General features: G+C 41.7%; 1 protein-coding gene across 4 annotated transcripts in view; it reads right to left on the bottom strand.

Moving 5' to 3' along the window:
- Positions 1–13,258: 13,258 nt before the first annotated feature.
- Creb5 (cAMP responsive element binding protein 5) overlaps positions 13,259–24,119 on the bottom strand; it is a 403,859-nt gene continuing 392,998 nt past the window's right edge. For all 4 annotated transcript variants that reach the window (XM_031381940.1, XM_031381941.1, XM_031381939.1 and 1 more), the window contains 2 exons: positions 20,651–20,759; positions 13,259–19,743 (listed from right to left, as the gene is read on the bottom strand). In XM_031381940.1, coding sequence (XP_031237800.1) covers positions 19,580–19,743; positions 20,651–20,759 — 273 coding nt within the window. In that variant the 3' untranslated portion in view covers positions 13,259–19,579. The remainder of the gene's footprint in view (positions 19,744–20,650; positions 20,760–24,119) is intronic.

Below are 24,119 nucleotides of genomic sequence, written 5' to 3'. Positions count from 1 at the left end.
AAACATGTTTGGCAATGCTAGTAGCATCCTGGGGTGACCTTCAGGGTGCTGAGGTTCTGGATCCTAAGAACTTGTCTTTTCACTCTCTTGAAGGGCTGTAGTTATCAAGGCGGCTGGGCACTTGGTCTGAGGCATACATGAGGTATCCTTTGGACATCATTACTTGATTATCTTCCTGCTGACTTTGTCCCATTGTAGGATAGCTTTCTGCTGGCCCTGTCCCCATACAAACCTTATAGAAGATATTATACTTAGTAAACTTGCTTAGAACAAGTTGTAGTTTAATACAAGATCTCCTAATCCCAAATTTCCTACCTTCTTTGTTATTCCTGAATCCCCCTTCCCCTCAGGAACCTATCACTGATGAATGACCTGTTGGTCTTCATCAAGAGAAGACAGAGATGTTTATGTTTTAAGAAGGAGTGAGTGGATGTTAAAGCAGGTTAAGAAAGGAATGGCTGTATGGTAGCCTGTTCTATGCTACAGTCATCTGGCTCAGCGGTAACAAGGTGCCATGGAAAAAGGAGGCAGGTTCAAGTGCTATGTTGAAAGCAAAACTGCCTGGCTTGCCATCTAGTAGAACTGAAAATCAGAGGGAGGGGAAGGCGCGGAAGCTAAGGATGAGGCCCCTGCCACACCCACCTCATACTCTGAGGCCACACTTAGTGTCAGGTAGGGAGCTGGAACAAGAACTAGTTTGCATACTCATTATTTAACATAAGCAAGAATGAGGGCTGGGTTATAATTAAGGCTGAAGGCAGACACGGCATCAAATGGAGATTCTGAGAGGAACCAGGTTCTAAGTCGCAATGAGGGAGTTGTTCTTCCAGCACTGACTGGTCTAAGGGACAGAATGACTCACCAAGGAAGATTCCCATCCGTAAGAAGAAAAGCTTGTGAGCATCTGTAATTTTCTCTGTCCCCAATATTTCACTCAATAGAAGTAGGACAAAAACAGTAATTTGGGGTTCGCCCACTAAAAAGCAGTAGAAAGGGCGCACAAGAAAGGCTCCTGGAGCATGTTCAACCTGAGCGGCACCCATCCACTGTCTTTTTTCACAAGTGTGGTAAACCTTACTAAGTGACCCTAGAGGGGAAGCCTCTTGGATCAGATTACTCTACATCTAGATTTGGATGCAACAGGAGCTATCTCCCCAATCCTTGCAGACTGGCCTGCTCAAGTTCATTCATGGTCAGACACTTTTTGCTACTTGTTTACATGTCACTTTCAGGACACATCAACAATACTGTGTAAGCCTTAAAAAGATGACTTTCGTCATATGACAATGGGGGCCCTGCAGAATAGACCAGGGAGGAGAAAGAAAGGCAGCAATCTGTATTAAGTGACATCATTTTAAACTCTGTTCTGACACAGAAAATTCGATTCAAGAGATACAGAGGCTTCAGGGAGGTGTCACAATGCTGGTTTTCTTTGTGTGGCAAAGCAGCTGTTAAAGAATACTGCACTTTACTTAAGTGAGTCTCCCACGGCTGGTTTAATGGACGCCTGAACATAAAAATTGCACAGTCCTGACCTGTGTCTATTCTGGCCCCTTGTTCTGGGGAAGTGGGCAAGGTCTAATTGCATGATTTGGCTGTTTGCATACAAAAAGGGAACTCAAATGCGTCTTATAAGTGAATACTTGGAAGGGGAGTAGAAATCCATCCATTAGTTGAAAGAGCTGAACATACTGCAGGATGAATAAGAGATGATGTGCTCATTAAGTGCTTTGTAAACTGAAACTGTAAGCTAACAAGAATGAAGCAAAATGGTCCAATGGCAGAGCTAGTTTTTAAACCTTAAAATGAAACAAGCGTCATCACATGTGCCTTTGCAGAGAAATTGCCAGAGTTTTTGAGGATGTGTTGTGTCTGTGCTGTGTGAAATTACATGCCAATAAACATCTCAGTATTTCCCACCACTTAGATTCAGCTCAGGAAACACATTTTCTCTCTCTTGTCTTCTTGGATGAGTACATACATGTGTGTGAGAGGTTATATGTTGATGTACATGTCAGTTGTAGGGAGACACATGCACATGAGAGAGTCGAAGGTATATTTATCATCTTCCATTTTAGAGACAGACTTTCTCACCTAACCTTGAGCTCACAGTGTGCCACTATTCAGCGGCCATCAAGTCCCTAGGACCCTCCTTGTCTCTGCCTCCCTAGCACAGGGATTATAGTCACATACAACCACACTGGCTTTCACATGGGTGCTAGGGTTAACTTGGGTCCTCAGAATTGTGTGGAGGACCTCTACCAACCAAGTCATCTTTCTAGTCCCTCTACTGGAGTCTTTATGTCTAAAATATATTACTGCTGTTATTTACAGTGCTGGCAATTAAATCCTATCAAGCAAGTGTTCTCAGGTGTTCTACATTGCAACTCTGCCTTTTCCTTCGGTATTTAAACAGTAAGACTTCTCATTTTTGCCTCTGACTATGAGTTTAAGAGCCATGATGTAAGTCAGGAATGCTTGTAGTTTGTTCTAGTTCTTCTAGGGAAGTTCCTCAGCTCCTTGCCCTGATCTGCCTTCCTGATGGGGCAACCTGACCCTACATGTACTTCCTGGTGGGTCAAAATGACCCTACATGGCATTGGTGCTTTTCAAATCCAAGTCACCTTTCCAGCTTCAGAACATGGCTCACTGGATCGCCCACCTAGTGTGGAATGTTTGAGGTAGAGCTTGCGAGCCTGCATTTCTACAGCTTCAGAGGCAAGGGTGATGCCTGCTTTTTGGTGTTCTCCGAACCATTCACTTCCTTGCTTAATAATACACATGAGTATGAGTATGCATGCTGTGTAGTGTTCCATAAACACTGTAATGACTCAACATTTCTTATGGATTATCTTTGCTTTCTCTTCCTTCCTTCCTTCCTTCCTTCCTTCCTTCCTCTCTCTCTCTCTCTCTCTCTCTCTCTCTCTCTCTCTCTCTCTTTCTTCCTCTCTTCCTATTATTTATTCTGGTTATAACTTATTCTGCTCTGACCATCCTGTGTGATGAATTTAGTGATTTCTAAGGTGAGTCAGGCACTTCAAATAATCCAATGAATATCACAGGAGGTTTTTCTTTCTTTCATGAGAAAAAGAAAAGAAAAATGAAAATTTGCTTCAATTTCCTGTGAATCACAAAATTATCTGTTCCTTACTAGAAAGCAGAATCTCCCAGGATCCCCAGATGTATTTGCATCAGGTAAATGACAGATCAATACAGCCTTAAATACTGAATTCTTCTTCCAAGAAAGGGGCAATTTCAAAAGTGTGAGAAGTTGCAATTTTACAAACAAGCAAACAAACACAAACCTTTGAAAATACACAATGAGTAGGAGCGCTGTCTTCCTTGATGGAGAATGGAGACTGACTTTAGGGGAGTAGCATGACTGGATGAAAGGAAGGTTGGAGGCACACGCTGGGGAGCCAGAGGGAAGGGAGCTGAACTAGAAATCAGCAGTGGATACAGTTTTGCTGAAGGGGTGAAACCTGGTTCTGCCTCAGTGAGCGTCTGTGGCCTTCTCCCACACCCTGCTTCCATTTCTATTACTCCATTCACATGACTAAGACTCTGAATCATAACCACATGCTGGGGAAGCTCTAGCTGGGGGTGGGAGGGGTGGAGTCAGGGGTGACCTGGGAGTTTATTCAGTGTCATTAAGTTTAAAATTAGGCTCTAGATTCAACACTTCTAATCAGCTCCCGAGTGACACCTGTGTGGCTCATTCACACTAGAGCCTGATGGCCAGGCCAAGCCCCACAGGTATGCACCCATACAGTGGCCACTCAAGGAGAGACATGCTTAGTTAAACCAACCATGCAGGCCAGTTTCCACAGGCATACCTAGTACAGTCACCCATGCAGGACAAGGGAGAGTCCTCAAGAATCCTACTGCTACTTTCCTTATTGCATCCTATCTTCCAGCATCCCGTCAGTGTTTAGTTGGCCATGTCACTGCTACTGCCTATGAAGCTGGGGGCTTTCGGTTTTCCTGCTTTGATCTAAGTGGCCCTGAAGCTGGTATGGAGGTAACTTAGCTGATCTCTGCTAAGCTGTTTTTCAGAACCCTGGTAGACTTTTCTCTTGAGCTAAACTGTTCATCAACCTTTGGTTTTTAGATGAATCTCATAACTTGGTGTGTGTGTGTGTGTGTGTGTGTGTGTGTGTGTGTGTGTGTGTGTGTGTGTGTGTGTGTGTGTGTGTGTGTGTGTGTGTGAAAGTCAATTATTTTCTGGCTCCCTTCCTTGAATTTGGGTAAGAAGATGAACTATGGTCAGAGATCGCCATAGCTCCCTTTGAATCACCACAGCTGGGGTTGCTAGGTAGTCTCTCTGCCTAAGGGATGGAAGATTCTTCCCTTGCGTAATTTCAGTCCTTCTTAGTGCCTGATATGATTTCTAACTCAGTGACAGATGGCCAGAGCGGCTCAATAAATTTTTATTGAACACCCTGTATGTTCAAAGCCCTCATGAGGACAGTAGTCTGGATTTTCAAGTTGATTATAACCCTGGAGAAAAAAACTTGGACAAAAGGAGAATCCATTTATATGAAACTGAAATAATATCCCACTAGTGTTGACCTATAAATGATAGTGTGCACTTACCCATTAGTGATGGCTCCATAGCAGGCAGGGTGGGCAGGCACGGCTTCTTTGGGTTCTTTGAGAACTACCAAACTCAGCACTGATATTAGACAAACACAGATCTGACTACCACAGAATTTGCAATTGTCCTGAATTTCCCCATTCAGCACATTGGACAGTCCTACTCAGTGACTATGTTTACTGGTTGGCATAGAGGAAATTTAAATCACTTAGTTTGCATGTGTATATTACTTTTCTCATAGCTGTGACAAAATGCCTCTCAGAGGTCATTTAGGAAAGATTTATTTGGGGCTCGTGGTTTCAGGGGTACTATCAATCACCTGGAGAAGGCACTGTCAAGTGGTGTTGTGCTGCAGAAGTCTGTGGGTAGAACGATGAGGAAGCAGATATCCAATGGGCTATGATGCTCAAAGACCTTTCTTCAGTGACCACAGCCTTCCAGACAACAACCGGCTGCCAGGTACCACAGCCTTCCCAGACAACAACCGGCTGCGGACCATGGGTTAAAACTTAAGAGCCTACAGGAGACATTTTGCATCTAAACTTTATCCACATGCTTTTCTGCTCTGTAACTCCGACTTCGTACATAAGCACTGTGCAGGTGTGTGTGCCACGTCATCTTGAATGAAGAGTGTAGTTGTCCTGATTTTGCATGCACAGTAACCGACACCTTTAGAGGTTGACTGTGAGTATTATACCCTTTGGCAGAATCAGAATTCTGACCCAGGAAAGCTGATTTCGCCCAGCATACTTGCTTTCAACACATGGAGTTTGTCCAATTAAAGAATGTTTGTTAAAGCATTGGCCATTTGCAGTTCTTATTATTTTTTATTGTCCCTGATGAATTTGTGCAATACTTTACTCTTCAGAAGAGCTCTAAAATAGTTTTAAAAACTAAACACAACTAAATGGCTTTGGGAGCTTGGTTGTGGAAACTCTTTAATGTGACTCTAATTTTAATTTTAATCTCTTATTAGTTAATGCCATTTTGATTTAATCAAAAGCACCCCCTGCACAATAGAGTAAGAATCATCATTCCATAATTAATGTTTAATATCCAGGGTTTGTACTGGGAGACTGTCATATAAATCTGATCTTCCAGTACTGACTTCTGAGAAGGATATTCACACAGACGCACAAAGTAGCCCTGTGACCAGACAACAGGAATGGTTTTCTCTGGATGCACTAAAAATATTCTTGCGTGAATAGTTTGGATTATCTTTGAGGTTTGGGAAAATGTCTTTTTTCTCTTGATCTTATTTTGTTTTACAAGGGAATTGTTTTCTTTTTAAAAAGACTCAGCATCAATGGTTGTAGTATATCCAATTTGTTGGGCCAATAGAGAAACCAAATAGAACATTTGGCCTAGTTATCTGGAGTCCCGGCATCCAGCTTCAGCTGTGGGCCTTGGGTGAGTCATTTAACAGCCTTGAGCCTATGATTCCTTGCTGCATAAGGGGAAAGTGGAGCTTGCACTCTCTGCAGGTTGTTGCTGCTTCTGAGTCCAGCTCTCACATGATCTCTTATTCCTGTTTGACAGAAGCCATGTCCCTTCCTTTCCTGTCCCCTAGTCAAGCCAGGTCCATTGCTGTTTTCAAGAAACAAAACAAAAAAAGCAAATAAAAACAAATCAAGGGCTTAATGACGTGTCGCCTTGCACCTGCAAACTCCAGTGTCTGATCAGTGTCCGCTCTCCTGGAAGCTCTCTCACCAGCAGTGACTCTGGGATCCAAGCCCTGTCACCCACTTTCCCCTCTCCCAGAGCTAAAGATGGAATCCAGGACCTTAGCTATGTTAGGCAAGTGTTTTGCCACTGAGCACCTCCCAGCCTTTCTCAACTAGCTTTTTCTTCTTTCTTTCTTCAGAAGTAGTTGAGAGCCCTTGTCAATGATGAGGTAAGGGAACATCTGTTGTGCATGAGTGTCATCCCGACCAATGACTTTATACACTGTCCTTACCCCTCTGACTCTAGGTAGCTGAGCCTCCTTTAGTCTTCATAAACATATGTGACAGCTTTCAAATGATAGCTTATTAAGATTCTCAGTAGCCAACGCAATTATGATCACACATATGGATGATTACCAACTCTTAATCTGTTGTAATCCGACCCAACATGAAAAGAATAAAAGAGTTCTTCTGGAAAATAGGAGTAAGAAATGGATAGGAAAAGATTTAAGGAGATAAGAAGAGGTAGGCTAGCCAATACTGTACCATACCCACGTGGGAGAAGTAAAACATTAGATAACACGAGGTCTGGTCACTCAGTCATCTTGATTTAATGCTAATTCCTTTGTTCCCGCAACAGGTAACATACTTGGGGCAAACCCCTCCCCCAAACTACGTCGGTATAACAGTCCAATCAGAAACTTCCTTCTTGCTCAATGGAGGTGGAGCTATTGAATGTAGCCGCTTCCACAACGCTGCGTTACTGTCCAGGCTTTGGGGAGGGAGACCACATTAATCTAGCATTTCTTATGACAAATGTAATACAAACTCAGCGTGATAATGTGAAATGTGTTTCAAGTCCAGTCAAAGTGTTCACATCTGTGTGTCTAAGTTATGGGAAAGCTTTGATTTTCAAAGTGTAGTGAGCTGCGGCAGCTTGGAAGTGGTACTCACAGATGTCACAGACATGAAAGATGTTGGTCCTGTATTCCCGACCCTCCTCATCTCACACCTTAGTCTTTAGAGTCTCCTTTTTGGACACCTGCTATGTGGCTCCCTCTGTTGGGGCTATCAGCCCCTTGTTCCTGTGCATTGCTGTGAGCTTGCACGTAAGTGTCACATGCCCCAAGCTGACAGAGAGGACAAGGTGATTCTCCCATGCTCACTTCCTTAGGCCATAGAGTCTATTGGACACATTACTGGACACCAGTCTACTTAGACAACTCTTAATGAACTCAGATAAACCATGCTGATAGCTATAAAATGCCTGTTAGAAGGAAGGTTCCAGACTCATGAGAAATGCAGGACAAGTTCTACAGGACACAGTTATACCCTGTAGACCGAATCAACAGCCCATCAGTTGTAAAACTAACCCTGGTCTAAGTTAGCATTCTGAGCTTGTCTCCCATGTTGTCAGCCTCTGGTTAAGGTAAGATTTTTCAAATGACCTGTTCTGGTCACTGAAGCCTAGATAAGCTTCCCAAGGACAAGAGTTGTTCTTTGTTTTCCTGGTAACAAAAGACCAAAAAGGGTCAAGGACCCTGATTCTCCCCCTGATGTCTGGACTGTGCATACCCTAGAATCCCAGTAGTTCTTTGTGAGGAGACCAGGAGGTCTCAAGCATCTGAGAGTGGCCAGGAGCATCACAGAGCTGTTGGTGCAGACATGAACTTTCAGAGTCAATGCCAAGGACTCCAGGCTTTCATCATATCAACACCTATCTGTTTAAACCAATGGTGAGGGCAGAATTCATTAGAACATTGCATATGTGTACACACTACACTTTCACCGTATTTCTCTTTCTCACACTGACTGATCTTCCTCCTTCCTTCTAGTACCCCTGCCCCTTTCATGTGTTCTCTTTTTACTGACCCTATGAGGTTCATTAAGGTTGCTCACAGGAAGGTCAATGAGTGGATGTTAACTGGAAAGACATGATACATGGCAGGTGTGTGGGTACCTACCAGTGGCTACACCAATGAAGAATTGTTTGTAGCTCACCTAGAAGCTTAGCACTTGTATGTATATAATCCTCAGGAAGTGAAGGGGCCTCATGAGCTCCTCTGTTTTCCATGATACGATATTGGTGAGCCCAATCTCATGTAATTAACATTGCTGTGAATTCAAGAGTACAGCAGCCGCCATGCTATGCAAGGGCCTAGAAGTCGGTGCTCCATGCCATCCCCCACTTGCCTTGGGCGCTTCCATTCTTTTTGCCCCTTATTCCATAAAGATGTTTCCTGAGCCTTGAAGGGGGTGCTATAGATGTTTCATTTGTGGCTGGTCATTCCACAGGCACTTATTTTCAGGACTGGGATCAGGTGACGAATCTCTGTACTTACTACTGCTTGCTGCAAAAAGAAGTTCCTCTGACCTATGCCAACAGGAGGACTAAGCTTTGGACATAAGCATAGTAATTTAGTTTGATCAGTTTGATAAGCACATCATATACAACAGTAGCTTCCTTACCAGAGTCTATGACCTTACCAGCCACAGGAGCCTGACTGGATTTATTTACAGTATCAGATGTAACAACCACCCCTCCAACCCCATGAAATAAACGAATCATAAAATTCAACCAGAAATTAGATGGTTACCCACACAACAGGAATGCCACTATTGCACCAGTGGGCTACCTCCCCTGGCTAGTAGGTATTGCTACATTCAAGGTCTACAGCTGAGTAAGTCTGTTGGTAACAACAGTAGTACTCTGCATAGCACCCTCCAGCACTGTGGGGGTTGGAGGACTAGCCAGGAGGGAGGAAACATCACAGTTACAGCTTGATCTCATGATGTCCTATGATCACAGCATTTAGTACGTTCAGTAACTTGGTCCTATCATCTAGTTCTGGTGGCTCATTAATAGCAGTAGCACTTGTATGGTTTTAGGGAGATGTCCCTGACCAGCAATTCATTGACTCCAAGCATTGGGAATTCCATCTAATAGCCTATGGCACTAGGTGGATATTTACCCATTCAAACAATTTATTTTTATCTGTATGTGTTTGTATGCATTGTGGAGGCACATACCTGCCCTGGATGCAGATCATCCACAAAGGTCAAAAGGAAAGTTTGGGTGTCAGTCCTTACTTCCTAGTTTGTTTGAGATGGGTCTTGTTGCTGCTGCATATGCTGGGCTAGCTGGCTCAGGGGCTTCTGAGCATCTCCTGTCAGTCTCTTATCTCTCTGTAAAAGTACTGAGTTACACACACATGGACTGCTAAGCTTACTTCTGTTGTCTCTGGGAAGGCAGACTTATGTTTATATGACAAGTGATTTACCTACCGAGCCATCTCCCCATCACAAACATTCTAATTGTTTTACTTTTAATTAGCTTATCAATGGTTGGATTTCCTTATGGCTTCTTTTATTTTTAATGTATCACTGGTTTTGGTTGAACCCTCAACTCTTCTTCCTCCCCCTCACCAAGGTACTAAGACAGTTCCATTCCTGAGCAAGCAGAATGCTAATTTTGCAAACAGGTTTTAAGAATGACTTAAATTGGATTTGGTGTCTATGAAATTAGTGTGGAATATATGTAGCTTTCCCATTTAGGAAGGCACCTCTAGCCTACTTTCGATTCCATCATGGTAGGCCCTGATGCCTGGAGTGAGAAGGAGTCTTGCCCTCTCACATGGGTGGCCAGCATTGCAGTTGTGTCTTCTTTCCCTCCAGCTTTGGAACTAGACCCTTGCTTAGGCCTCTGCTGCTTCCAAGCACATTTGAACTGTGATAGACAAATGGATCCATTTATCAGAAGGACACTGACTAGGCTTCCTCTGCAGCACACAGAAGAGTAAAGAGAAAGTGTAAAGTGTACAGGATAGTAAAAGAGAAAAAAAAAGAGAGAGGGGAGGGCTCACTCTACACTCACTTTTGGTGATAGGATCCACTGCTCTTCTGTAAGCTGGGGATGGCATGGAAGTCTGGGAACTTTGAGTTTGAGGAGGCAGAGGATAAACTGCTCATGGAAAGACAGGGCAGCATCTGTGGGTAGAATGCCATTGGGGAAGTGTTGCTACCTCTCCCTGAGTGTGATTCCTAATAAAGGAGGTATATAAAGTACAGAGATGAGCATTTGGCCAGGCTGCAGGACACCAGAGACAGTGGCATTAACACATACTGCCACCGATTCTTACTCTAGACTGTTTTCTTCTTTAAGCTCTTGTTCTACATCTTTCTTGCTTTTTTTTCTTTTTTTTTTCTTTTTCTTTTTTTTTTTTTTGGAGAATTTTTGAGAAGCAGTGTCCTGTTTCCTTGAAATCAAGACTTCTTAAAGTCGTTTCTATAGTACTTGGAGGGAATCTGAGGTCAAGAATGTGTTCAAAACCCAACACTTGGAATAAGTGGATATAAAGTTCCACCTCTGAGATGCTAACTGCAATGAATACTTGCTGGACAAGGGAACATCCTCTTTCTCCAAAGGAATGTCACTGGACTACCAACCACACTGTGTGACAGGTTCCTCCAAGCTCAGGAGTAGTTTGCTAACAAACTGGACCCTGTGGTTTTGCTTCTCTGTTCTCTCTCTCTCTCTCTCTCTCTCTCTCTCTCTCTCTCTCTCTCTCTCTCTCTCTCTTTCTCTCTCTCTTTCTCCTTCTCCCTCCCTGTCTCTTCCTTTCTCTCTTCTTCCTCTCCCTCTTCTTCCTCTTTTTCTTTTCTTCTCTACCTCCTCTTCCTCCCTCTCTCCTTCCCCCTTTTTCTCCTTCTTTTCCTTTTTTCTTTCTCTTTCTTGGTTTTAGTTTGTTTTGATTTTCATTTTTCATTTCTTTACTGTTTTCTGAGAGGGAGAGGGAAGGTGGGGAAGGAAGATCTAGGAAGAGTTGGAGGAAAAAGAATAGAAGTAATATCAAAATATCTTGCACAAAAATGTTTTTTTTTTAAAAAAAAAGATTGTGTTCTGTTCTCACCTTTAAGGATATTATTCCAGCATCCATAGAAATGCCTATGAGATTGTAAGAAAACATTTTCTTAGAAAGTATATGCATAAAATCATTTCAAAACAAGAGAATGGAAAAAATCTTTATAACACTTGAGAAAAAATACTTTAAATGATAGCTTATTCTTATACTTTGAATATCAAGGCCCATAAGCTGAGCCATGACTTAAGAGAAAAATATAGCTGCATAAATTATTTTAATCTTTTAAAAAGATTTATTTTATGTAATGAGTGCTTTTTCCTGGATGTATGCACATCACCTCTTACTTCCCTTGTGCCCTCTGAGCTGGAGTCACTGAGAGATACAATCCATGGTGTATGTGGCGGGAACTGAACCCAGGTCCTCTGCAAGAGAAACAAGTGCTCGTAACTGCTGAGCCAACTCTCCAGCCTTGCCTTTAATCTTCACTAAATGCTCTGTTTCAGTCTCAAGCTTTTAATAAAACAAGGCCCCATCCTTCATTCACTCATGCATGCCTTCACTTGGTAAACATTTGTTAACATCTGCCTTGCAGATGATGGTGTGCTAGTCTTCTCTCTGAACTTTAACCTCCTGGTGCACACGATGGTGTGCTAGTCTTCTCTCTGAACTTTAACCTCCTGGTGCACATGATGGTGTGCTAGTCTTCTCTCTGAACTTTAACCTCTTGGTGTGTTTTACAGTTGTGAGACTTGATTTCTACAAGTTACTTCTAGATATATCGGTGGCTTTCACTAAGTCACCATTTTTTCCTTTGCATTCCCTTTTGGAAAATCCTTTTTCATCTCCAGAAGTCAGAGGTTCAAGCCCCCATCACCCAGCTTTCCAAAACAGGCCTGATAAGGAGAACTACTGATCCAGTTTGTGCAATCAGGTTCTCTCTCCTAGGGAACGGGGATTAAAAGATGCAAGCATCATGAGCCGCTTTGGGGGTTTGTGTTGAAAGACGGTGAGCGTGCTGCTGGGTGAGGCCATCAGAAATGCTGGAGTCATAGAACTAACTGGATGAGCAGACAAAGTGGTTCACATAGAAAGAGGTCCAGACACGGTGCAGAATGAGAACACATGTCCACACACACACACGGAACCATATAGTCCTGCCTTCCCAGTGGCCTTCTGACGAGAACTGATATGTAACTTGGTTGGATCCTGTGCGGATCCTGTGCGGATCCTGTGTGACACCTTTCACACCTTGTCCGAAACTCTTTTATCACTTGAGCCTTCCTGGCAGGGCTCCACCTCTTTAGGTAAACCTATTTAGTCTAAAAGGAAGATCAAAATCAAAGCTGACAAACCAGGTTTACACAACAATGCCCCACTTAAGATAATGCAAATGGGATCCTAGTGGGTTATGGAAATGCAATATGAACCAATAGCTTTCTCACTAGAAGAGAACAGAGGGAAACTTTTAAGTGGACTAAGTTCTTCCTTCTGCCTCCTGTGGAGAAGAAGTCAGCAGTTCCTGTCCTGAGAGTGCCTTCGAGTAGGAGTGATCCTAGAGGGGCTGCACTGCAGGAATATTGGTTTCAAAAGGCTCATGGGAAAATTCTGGCAGCCTCTTCAGTTCAGTCTCCTATAGGCCTATAGTATGGGGAGACCAGGTAAGAGGAAAGAGAATTATTTAAAAAGTTACTAAAAAGAGTAAAAGCCATGGGTAAGAAGGAGGGGAGGAGGGAGCCATCTAGAATACTTCAAGGGGCTGTTGCCACACCCAGGGAGAGACCAAGTGAAGAACTTCCCTGTGGCCAACAGTGGCTTCTTAGTTCTTCAAGATAACCGGCTCGTGAACTGAGGATGTCTGGTGTTCACGTCTGCAAAGCTCCGCCATCTTCTGTGAAGTACAGGTCCCATCATGCCTGGAAGAATCTGCTACACAGTGTTCTCAGCTGAGAAACTGGATGGAACAGGAGGCATGCAGGGACACTCTGGGAGGGAGCAACCCTCACTCAGACTGTCCCTCCACAACAGGGACCTCTGGGGTATGAGTCTTGGCTTAGCAGGAAGTACTGAGACTCCGTGAAGAATGAATGCCATGATCTACAAGCCCAGACTTCATCAGATAAAAGTTACACGCAATCTTTGCGTTTGAGTGCTTTATTATATTGGAATTGCGGTGATATCATTAACATTTGTACAAATGCACAAAATCTTGTCTCTTCTTGCTAGAAAGAGAAGTAAAAATCTGACCTAGTCGAACAGTCTTAATGAACTCATTGTCCACTGGTAACAATAGATGTGTTCACAATGCAACAAAAAGCTAAACAGAAAATTAAGCACATTAAAATGCTGCAGCAAATATTTACACATATGACATATGCACCCCCCAAGGTTTTTTTTTCTCCCTCCAATTGGAAGGTGGTTGGTTTACAGACAGACACACAAACACAAAGGCTTTGCTGTTTACAATGACAAACAACCCCAAGTCCAGAACTTAAAGTGACGCACCTTTTTTTTTTTTTGTGGGGTGGGGGGACTTTTTCAGTCAACACTTACTTTACACAGTGCTAAACTTTTTTTTTTTCTGTTATATTTTGGACAATGTTTCAATTCCAATTGTCCCACAACATTGTGTTTGAATAGAGCCATTATTTGGGGGCCTTTTCAGAGGATCCCAAGTGTTGTGTACTCTCCATGGAGGACATCCCAAGCTTATTTATTTAGTTATTTTTCACTCGGAGACAATCCTCAAAGGCAGTTTCTCTCCTGAGGCAGATGAGATTAACAGAGATCTTGAAAGGGAAGGGGTGGCAGGTCTTCCTGCCTAGGCTGCTTGCCCGGGGTCCTTTCTCCTAACTCCCTGTCCTGGGGCACTGCTACTTTCTCTTGCAATTTTGATACTCTAAAGGCAATGTGGGCACTATAAAGGAGCAAACAAGAATCTAACGCACTGATTGTGTGAAAGATTTTAATGATGTATTTAAAGTTAATTTATTCAGGTTCCACATTCTCCAACATGAGGCAAAACGATTTTATGTTTAAAAAAATTCCTGTAAAGTTCTAGAATATAAACCCCAAGGTAGAACCTTAAATGGCTTAGGAAGAACTTCCTAGGTCCTATATTCTGAGGAGCTAGATTCTTTAACTTGGTTTAAATATAGCAATTGATTATTGATTCTTTCTTGATGATAAGCTTGGAAAGGCATCAGAGGGCCACTTAATGGTATTAATGTTTGAACCAATGCTGGCAATTTGGCTCTACCCTATCTTCAGTTTGCAGTTAAATAGGTTTTTTTCTTTTTCAAAAAATAGATGATTTATAAGGAAAAAATATATAAACACTCTTTAAGCAATTTGGCTACAAGCATTACATCACTGAAAAATTCCACAAGGAATAGCAAGAGACTTTGAGCACACGGACATATTTCTATTGTCACAACACGATGAACTAGGCTGATTTTAAAAGCTCTATGTGTGTTTTGGTATTGGATGTTTACTTGTAAGTTTATTGCTCCTGTGTTCTCTGATCCTTTCTTAGACTGTAATTATAAAACAGAGGTGCTGTCTTTAATCATGCTACAAGGCAACATTGTATATTTGAGACCTGGGAATGGGAGGACAGGGCCACTGTTGCTTCAGCAGCCTTACAAAGACTATGGCTAGGACAACAGTGAAGTGTGCTCCATGGCACACGAGAAGATAAGTCTCCTGGCTTATTCAGGACACTTTGGTTTGGAGGATGAGATAGAAAACTGTTAAGCATAGCTTAGCTGCTGCCTCACATCCATTGCATGGTATAACCATTTTTTTTTAAAAAACAATGCTACAAAGAAAGAGATCAAGGGGACAAACCATTTCGTGTATTAGCTTTTCTTGGCATTCTTTAGCAAGCTTCACAAGGCTGTAAGAACTAGCAATGAGTGTGCACATAGAAACTGGGCATACATTTTCTGGAAGGCATTTGAAATGGTGCAGCAGAGAGCCTTCACAGAACAGTTGTAAAGGGTGGAGCCAAGGCAAGCTGAAGGTCAAGAAAGAGGTTAGACCAAGGCAGAGAAGTGGGGAGGGATCAAAGAGGTAAAGTGCAACTTTAAAATATAAATTATTTTAAAAAGCAGAAGAGAGGTTCTAAATCACTGCTGTCGCATAGGCACGGGTTTATCTTGGGAAGGCTCTTCCCCTTCCCTTCTGAGACGTTGGGGATGGTGGTGGGGGTGGGGGTGGAGCCTGAAAACCTAAAGCTGCTGCACACAGTTCATTCTGTTTGGGAGGGGCCAGGCAGCTCGAGGGAGCTGAGTGGTGCAGGGTGTTCTTGGAGATGGGCCTGCAGCGAGGAGAAGCTGGGAGGAAGGCATTTGATGCATAAAAGAAAAGCGAAGCTGCTCTGGTTCCCATCTCTGATGCCCTCTAGTTGAATTTGCTTCCTAAATGAAAGCGCTTACGTGAAAGAAAAAAAGGAAAGAAAGAAAAGAAGAAATACACTTTTTTAAAAAACTTGCTCAAAATGTAGATTAACTAAGAACCCACAGAGTAGCAAACAAGCCTCAAAAGATGCACAAAGATCTAAGCTCGGGCTTCCAGCAAATGATAGGAAGAGCCACCCAAGACCCTGAAAATGGCACCCTAACTAGGGCAGGTTATTATGGACTAACATTTTCAAGACACATAGAGCCTATAGAAGAATACTGTTCAAATGGAATGTTTAAAATAACATTTATTAATAAATATCTTATACATTCTAAATTAATAGATTCCTGTTCAAATGTTGCTTTGGTCCTTGACTCGCACTGTACATACATACATATATATTTTCTTAGATGGTTTTGCTCAAAAGGAAGGACATTCTATTCTAACTGAAAGGCTAGTTTTATAGCAGTTACTGGTGCTTAAAAATAAGCCCAGCTAAGGGTTGGTTTTTTGTTTTTGTTTTTTGTTTGTTTGTTTTTTGAAGCTGGTTTATGATTTTAATGGCCAACTCTAAGCCACTATAATTTGCTTTACTAGCAGGCGACAGTCACCTGACCATTCCCTACTGACACCTCTCTTGGAATATACACTGCATTTTATTAATTTGATTAGATAAGTTTCAAGGAGCACTGGCTGAGTAAGTCACCCCAATTCTTATGATACACACTGCAATAGCACACACACTGTCGGTCACCCACAAGCCATTTTAATATGGCAACTCGCACACATTGACATGTGGGTCAAGAGATGACTAGGGTCACCAGCACCAGCAGACCAGAGCTAACTCTAATCTAGCTTTGAGATTAGTACACTCATCCAGGGCTAGGACTTTCAGTCTACCTATCCCAGCATCCTAGATTGAGAAAGGTGTCTCTAAGAAGCATTAGCGTGCCATGCCTTTCTCTCAGTGAGCATGTGCACTAAGTTTCCAGCTCTCGGCATATGAGGCAGGGAGGTACTGGAGAAGCACCCACAAGCCTGGCAGGGACTTCAGAAGCAGATCGTGTGATAATGGAGCCACACGGGAGTAAGAGAGGCAGTGTTACTAGAACCCTCCTTCTCTCCCAGGATGGGGGACTCTGAAGGCTCTTACCACTGACTCCTGAGTCTGAATGGCTGACATTGGTAACTGGATGGGAGAAGACAACTCAAGGGGATTAAAAAGATGCTCTCCTAAAGTTGCTGGTGTATGGCGGACAGTGCAAGGGTCATTTCAGGCAGGCTCTGATATCTGGTGAAGGATGGGCCTTTCTATGGAATCTTGACTAGGGATAAACCAGGAGTTAGATTTCCCCCAGAAGTTTTTCTCGACTGACAGTAAGCTGGCACCCTCACTGACTCTATCCATACTGCAAACAAACACACCTAAAGGGCCTGCCCGTAACAAGAAGGCAGTTTATTCTAATTATATGTTGAGAAAGGTTTGCTGTGTGTGGTGGCTTGCCTACTTAGCATAAAAAACAGACATAATTGAGCTATAAATAATGCACATCAGTCAAGCTGTCGAGTCGCTGAATTAAGAAAACCCAGGCAAGTTCTTAACTGCAAAGGCTGTCCCTTGAACAGCTAAGTATTTCAGTTGAGAGGTGGGAGAGACATAAACTCAAAATCATCATTTTAGTGGCCGGTAACTCCCTGGTCATTATGGTATTACTAGTGGATTAAAAATTTTTTTTTTTCATTTCTTCAAGTGCTATACATGCAGACTGGAGGGAAAGGTCCTGTTTACTCAAAGCAATTGTCAGATAAAAGCTACAAGCTCTACCCCTCCAGTTTGTCCCCTTCTCTTTCTAAGGGAGCAGAGCACCTACTTGATCTAAGGAAGGAATTTTGCAGAAAATGACCTTTGATTTCAAACCAGAGCTATGAATGTTAACTTCTTTCAAATCTAAGACTTACACATTTCTTAGCAAGCCAGTTAGGTTAAACCATTTTGTTACTGCTGGAATTAAGAAAAAAAATATAACAACAATATTAACTCAGTATTTAAAATACTTGAAAAGGATTCGTTTTCCTAAAATACAATAGAAATTTCTGTTTGCTCCATCTTCTTTCTTCCCCTTTCATTTTCCTTTTTCCTCTTTTTATTTTTTTCATTTGTTTTTGATTCTTAGGTCATATATCCTTACACTTTACTGAACAGCCAAACTTGTCTCTCAAAAGCACAGCATACATGGAAAAAATTGATAAATATTGGTTTTTTAAAAGTAAATTATTAGATAAAACTGAAACTAGTTATAAAAATCATGCTTCAGAGCCCTCATATTTTCTTTTTTCCCTCTAAAATAGATTTTTTAAAACTATACTGAGCGAAAAAGTACATCCTTCCTTTACTGAACTCTTATAAAAGTGACGGCTTTTGTAAAATACTGTTCTTTTAAAACCTATACTGTTCATAAACACGCACACACACACACACTCAGGCACACACACCCATGTGCACACACACACATAGGTTAGGAGGTGAATTATTTGGGCAGAGATGAAACACTAGCATATGCCCAGACTGCTAGTGAGAAACATTAGCCCCTATTATTTGTGAAACACGATATTAAAACACCAGCAGAGTAGAATGGCTTGTTTCAAAGAGGCACAACTGTGGTTTGGATTTGACCTGCTTTCCATAATGGGCAAGTCCATGGACATTGCTGAAAATATAAATCAGAACTATTCAGATGAGCACACTAGCCTGGCCACCTCCATGGGACTCGGCCAGCAGCCAGAGTCTGACTGTTCTGCAGGCTGCGAGGACCCTTAGAAATGCTAGCCTTGCTTTATCTCTGTCTCTCCAGGAGTGAGTTTGCTTTTGCCCACCAGAACAGCAGAGCTGGTTCCATAGGCTTAAGAAAAATAATAATAATAAATTTTAGGTTATTAGCAGCTGATGATTGAACAATGTAATCTGTGTAGTGAACAGAGCCCTTCTGAACTATTATATAGTGCATGGATTTTTTTTGACATTATAGACAGGCCATAGAAGCGAGTTGTAATTCGAGGGTGTGATGTTAGAGCCCACATCCTTATTTGAATTTTCACAGTTGGGGCTTACAAAGTCCCTTTCCCTAGTGTCTCCACAGCTGGCATTCAACAGTGCTTCACCTATAACCAAACCACCTTTTATTTGCTCTGGTTATTAAAAACATTAAATCAGGCACATTAAACATCTCCTGGTTGCTATTTTGTGAAAGGCAAGAATTGAATGAGCTCCAGCTGTGGGTTAAACTGTGGCTAGGTCCACAGTTTCAAGATTTGATTTTTCTCTTCTTTCGACATTATTTTCTTCTTCACATGCAAAGCTAAAGAGGAGAAAAGGAAACAGGAGAAAAGTCAAAACAAAGAGTGAACAGGGGTCGGGGAAAAGGAAATGGAGATGGATATTGGACATCTGAGCAAGTAGACAAGAAAGGAAGGAGGGGGCCTGAGATGCTTGGTGATTTTTTTGGGATATCGATGGACCATAATTTCTTTTTTTTTTTTTTTCTAACAAGAGAAAAAATATTCAGGAAGGCCCATGTGTTTATCTGAGATTCTGGTGACATTAGAGCACAAACTCAACATGAGTTATGACATCATGAGCTTTCCCACCCAGTTACTATGTGGATCCATCTCGCTTGACATCTAAGCATACCTCATTTTGGCTAAAAGCTGTAGTTTAACAAGATTCATTGTTCCAGGCAAAGGGTTGGGCTGGTAAGAATGAAACCATGGCTATATACAGGAAAGGTTCCGTTTATAAACAAGAAACTGGTACCAGAAAATTGCAGAGAAGCACCAACGTGCTTTCCAAGCTGATAGATATTCATTGCATATCTCCCTTTTTTCTTATATAACTAAGTATAAAAGACAACATTTCCATAATAACTATAAAAATGAAAGCCAGTCTTTGAAGGGCTGAGGTGTCTTCCAGGTCTGAGATAATTCTAAAAATGCCCTTTTGAGAAAGGATGTATGGCATGCTACAGCTCTTCTCAAAGGCCAGGTTTGACCAATGCCTTTTAAAGAATAGGATTCAGGTCTGTTCTGTGAGTTGTGAGCTGACTGAGGGTGGAGCTGCCCACGACCTCGCTGACCGATGAGGATGTGGTGATGGTGTTATGTTGGATGACTTGCTGCTGAGAGCATGCTGGCACGGGGCTCGCAGGAGGGCTGCTCTCTGGACCTAGGAGAGAACACAGACATACACACAAATATAGCTCTTTCTTGGAGGTGGGGTCCTCAGGAACCAATAGAAATGCTATTAGACATTAAACTTTGTGTAGAAGAAAGCTTCATACATTTTCTTCTGAAAGGTAAGTCCCAAAGCTTTGTTTTAAACTGAGGTCACCAAGCTAAGTCTCCCAGGTTCATAACTTCAGGAAAAGCCACACTTTCTCATCAGTAAAATGACCCTGTGAAATGCATTTGATTCTTGGTGTGTGAATTCCCCAATCTTATATTTTCAGATAGCCATTCGTATATTAAATGTGGAAAAAAATGTGGTGGGAGAATCTGTGTTGCTCAATCTAAAAAAATTATTTGAAAGCAAATTGACCTTCAGCCACGATTCACTGTTCCTCCCGCCTTACCTTATTCATCTAGCGTTTAGTCTACTGCCATTGCAAATGCAGGAAGTGGAGCTGGGGAGGAGGGGGCCCCACATTGCTTGCTGATAAACAGGGGGAGCCCAGGAGCTTTGCAGCCTGATGGGCAACATGCAGCATCTCCTGAGACTCTAGAGGCAAGTAATACACCTAGAGATGCCTCTCAGCTGGCAGGTTCCTTAGGAGGATGAACAGGCCTCTAGTAACTGGACCCCCACAGACTCATTTCTTCCTGGCTACAAAGATGAAATCTGGTAATGTGCTGCCAGGGAAAGTAAGGCCAGACATTATCAGGGACTGCTGGGCATGGTTTTAGAAAGAGGTCAGGAAAGATGGCCCCCTATGGGAAAAGCATCTATAATCTCTCAGTATTCCCTGAGTATCTGTCTGGGTGTGCAACCTATGCTGTATTTTTGTCTTGTAATAAAATTCAGTGCAAAATGAGACACAATAAGTTTTCTTTTAAAGAATGAAAAAGCTACTTACTTAAATACCCTTGTGATTCTTTCTGCATGGCTGTTATTGGACAATCTTTATGTGTTAACAACAACTGCTTCAGCTGGGCCACCTCATTTTTCAACATGGACACTTCGTTCTGGGAAGACATATTAAAATTTTGTTGAGAAGACCAAAAGAATTAGCAAACACAAAGTCCATCTGCTTTCAACAACAGAATTATCAAGCTTTACTGATGGTGTTCAAATGACATCAAGAGTTATTAGAGGGATTGATCTGAATTTTGTAGTTTCACTTCCATTTGACCTTCTTATTTGGTAGGAGTCTTTTGAAGAGACCAAAGTTTAATATAAGAACAGAACCTCTACTTAAACCGCAGACCATACCCTTTAAGTGATGGGCTCTGGAACCAGGTTGTATAGATCAGATCCCCATGCTTCACTGACCATGTGACCTGAGACAGATGTGACATGTAGAACCTAACAGGATTTGGTTAACTTCCACCAACCTCGTTTATCGCACTTAGAAGATAGAGTCAGAAACAGTACGATGTACAATGAACTTGGTGACACTGATGGTACGAACGTATCCAAGTTACATAGAGAAGAAAGTTCCTAGAAGTCTAGAACTTACTTGAAAAAATGAAACTTACTTTAATGAATATCTCCCACTTGCAAATGCATTTGGAACACTGGATAAACTGCACACGGAAATAGCATTGCTAATGAAGTAACAAACGTCTCATCTGCAAAAGCTTTCCCCATTATCCTTCAAACCACAAAATAATGATAATAGTGAGAAATTCACCTAAACATGAATAAATCACTTAATGGTACAGGAAAATTGCTCTTAAATCTGAGAGCATTCATAAAGGCAAATAGTACCTTCTACTTCCCAGCGAGTATGATTGATAAATAGCCAGCCATGATCCAAAGTGACTTTTAGCAATTCAGGACAACTTTATTTTACAGGGAAATTCACATCAGCCTTCAACCAACACCTTTTTGAACTTTAACTGAATTTTGTTGCTTAAATAACATTCTTTGTTTCCCCACACCAAGTTCTCCTAATTTTAAGATAGTATGTATAAGAGAAATTCACCTTTGGACCATTATATATCTTTAAATATAAAATAAAACCTCTCAAGCTGAAACAGAGAATTGTGTTGTGTATGTTTGTGCATGCATACAGCAAGATGAGATGTTCCACCACTTGCATACTTTAGCACTGATGCTTTTCTGAACACATCATTCCTGACCCCCTAGCAAAACTGGTAGCTACAGATGATGTAGACAATGAAACTTAGAAATCATCAACAGAGAACGCACACTTTCTCTACTGTGGCTCAGAAAACAACTAGCAAAGTATTGGGTAAAGGTGCTTGCCTCCAAGGCTGATGACTGGAGCTCAATCTCTAGAATCCATGTGGTGGAAGAAGAGAATCAACTTCCTCAAGTTATCCTCTGATTTCAATGTATGTGACATGACAGATGCATACCCCACTACAACCAACCAACCAACCAACCAAACAACCAACCAAACAACCGAACAACCAATCAACTAATATAATTTTAAAATTAACAAGCAAAACCAAACTGGGTTATTTTGCTTTCTTAACACTTCTTGAATCAAAAAACAATCTTTTTTGAGGTCTGGTGGCCGTTTTGGAGATGGTAACTTCAGGTTCCATTTCTCCCCTACTGTGTCCTGGGAAGTGGTTGTGTCTCGGCAGCACTTGAGCTCTTGCCAGGGTGTGTTCATTGGTTATCTTTTGAAACACTAGTAATGCTATTCACTAGCTCTCCAACATTACCGGGAGCCCATCCTAAACTCTTTCACAATATACTTTTTGCTTCGACAAAGCAATTTTATTCTAAAACTGCATAAACATTCATGCCTATCAATAAAGTACTATCAAACTACATGAGAGCATCATTTTGTCCACAAATAGCAAAATAATTTGTTAATAAACCAATAAGCTATAAGTAGAGAAACTAAGGTCTTGAGTGGTGTGAAGTTCTGTAAGGATGTAAGAATCAGGACTAGAGAGATAGCTTGGGAATTGATAGCACTTGCTGTTCTCACAGAGGACCTGATTTGTGTTCCCAGCACCCACATAGCTCACAACCATCTATAACTCTAGTTCCAGAGGATTTAACAATGTCCTCTACAGTCTTCGTGGGAACTAGGCATGTACAAGGTACATATACACACATGTAGGGAAAACATTCATATATATGAAATATATATATTATATCAAAAATATGCAGTGCTTTAAAAACAGACCATCTTTTAAGGATATAATTGAATATGCACATATTTCTGACATCAGTAATTAATTGTGTTATTAGATCGTGTCATGATTGAGGAGGAAATACCAGTTAATAACATTAACAGAGAAGAGCAAGCAGCCCCTGGGTTCAGCACACATTATTCCGATGCAGTGGGGAAGAAACAACAGCATAATATAATAGCCTTGAAACTCATGCATAGGAAATTCACAGGAAAAAGGAAAAGCAGCTTGCTCCTAGGGTTGAGAATAATCATGGGGGCTGAAGACATGGCCCAGTGGTTCAGTGCTTGCCTAGTACAGACAAGGGCATGGGCTGCATCCCCAGAACTACCAGCCAAACTAAATGACACCACTAATGACAGTGGTTGGGACTGACTTTTCAGAAGTCATTCCACTGAAGTTCTAAAACAAGATGGCTGGACTGGTTTAATTCTTCTCAGGAAGACAGCTTTGCATTCTATAGAGATTTTGGGCTGCCTTTCACCTAGCTAGCCAATCACCTAGCTGCTCCAATCACCTAGCTAGCCAATGAAAGAGCTGATCCTGACCTTTTTTTTTTTTTTTTTTTTTTGCCAGTGAACTGCCCTGGACATTCTCACAGATGCTTATACTCCAGGCCTTGTGCCTCATGAGGAAGCCAACTCCAGCATCTCTTGTATTACCGGATCTTACCAGTGCAAATCACAGTGCATTAACCACAGTTTCATTTCAAAGAGAACAAAACCTACATGTCCACATATGCACTTGTGTCTAGAAAGAGTTTCTGAAACCTTCATTGGATGTCACAAGGGCCCTTACCTTGACAAAGGTCAAGAATGGATATCCTAAAGAAAGAAGATGAGATGGGAGGCTCTGCACAGATATGGCATCTAAGGATTCCAGATTCAGAGAAAACAGAAGCAGGAAATACACGGACATTAGACTAGGTTTCGAGTCAAGATCTTTTTAAGGTAAGAGGACAAGAATCGTCTTGAATTCTTTTTTTTTTTTTTTTTTGAGGGAAAAACCAGATAGTGAATTTTTCAAAAAATGCATGATAGAAGTCAGATTTGGCCTGGAAGCTCAGCAGGGAAATAAAAGCCTGAACTGTGGGAGCATTTCCTCGCTTTATCAATTGAGGAAAAAAATCACCTTTGAGGTTGTAACCACTTTTGTTGGTTGTAACACCACTTCTTTTTTTTTTTTTTTTTTTTTTTTTTTTTTTTT

The sequence above is a fragment of the Mastomys coucha genome, unplaced genomic scaffold (assembly GCF_008632895.1).
Source record: "Mastomys coucha isolate ucsf_1 unplaced genomic scaffold, UCSF_Mcou_1 pScaffold20, whole genome shotgun sequence".
In the NCBI taxonomy this organism is placed as follows: Eukaryota; Metazoa; Chordata; class Mammalia; order Rodentia; family Muridae; genus Mastomys; species Mastomys coucha.
Note: the sequence above shows the minus strand (reverse complement) of the source record. Positions and strands in the feature narration are given on the sequence as shown.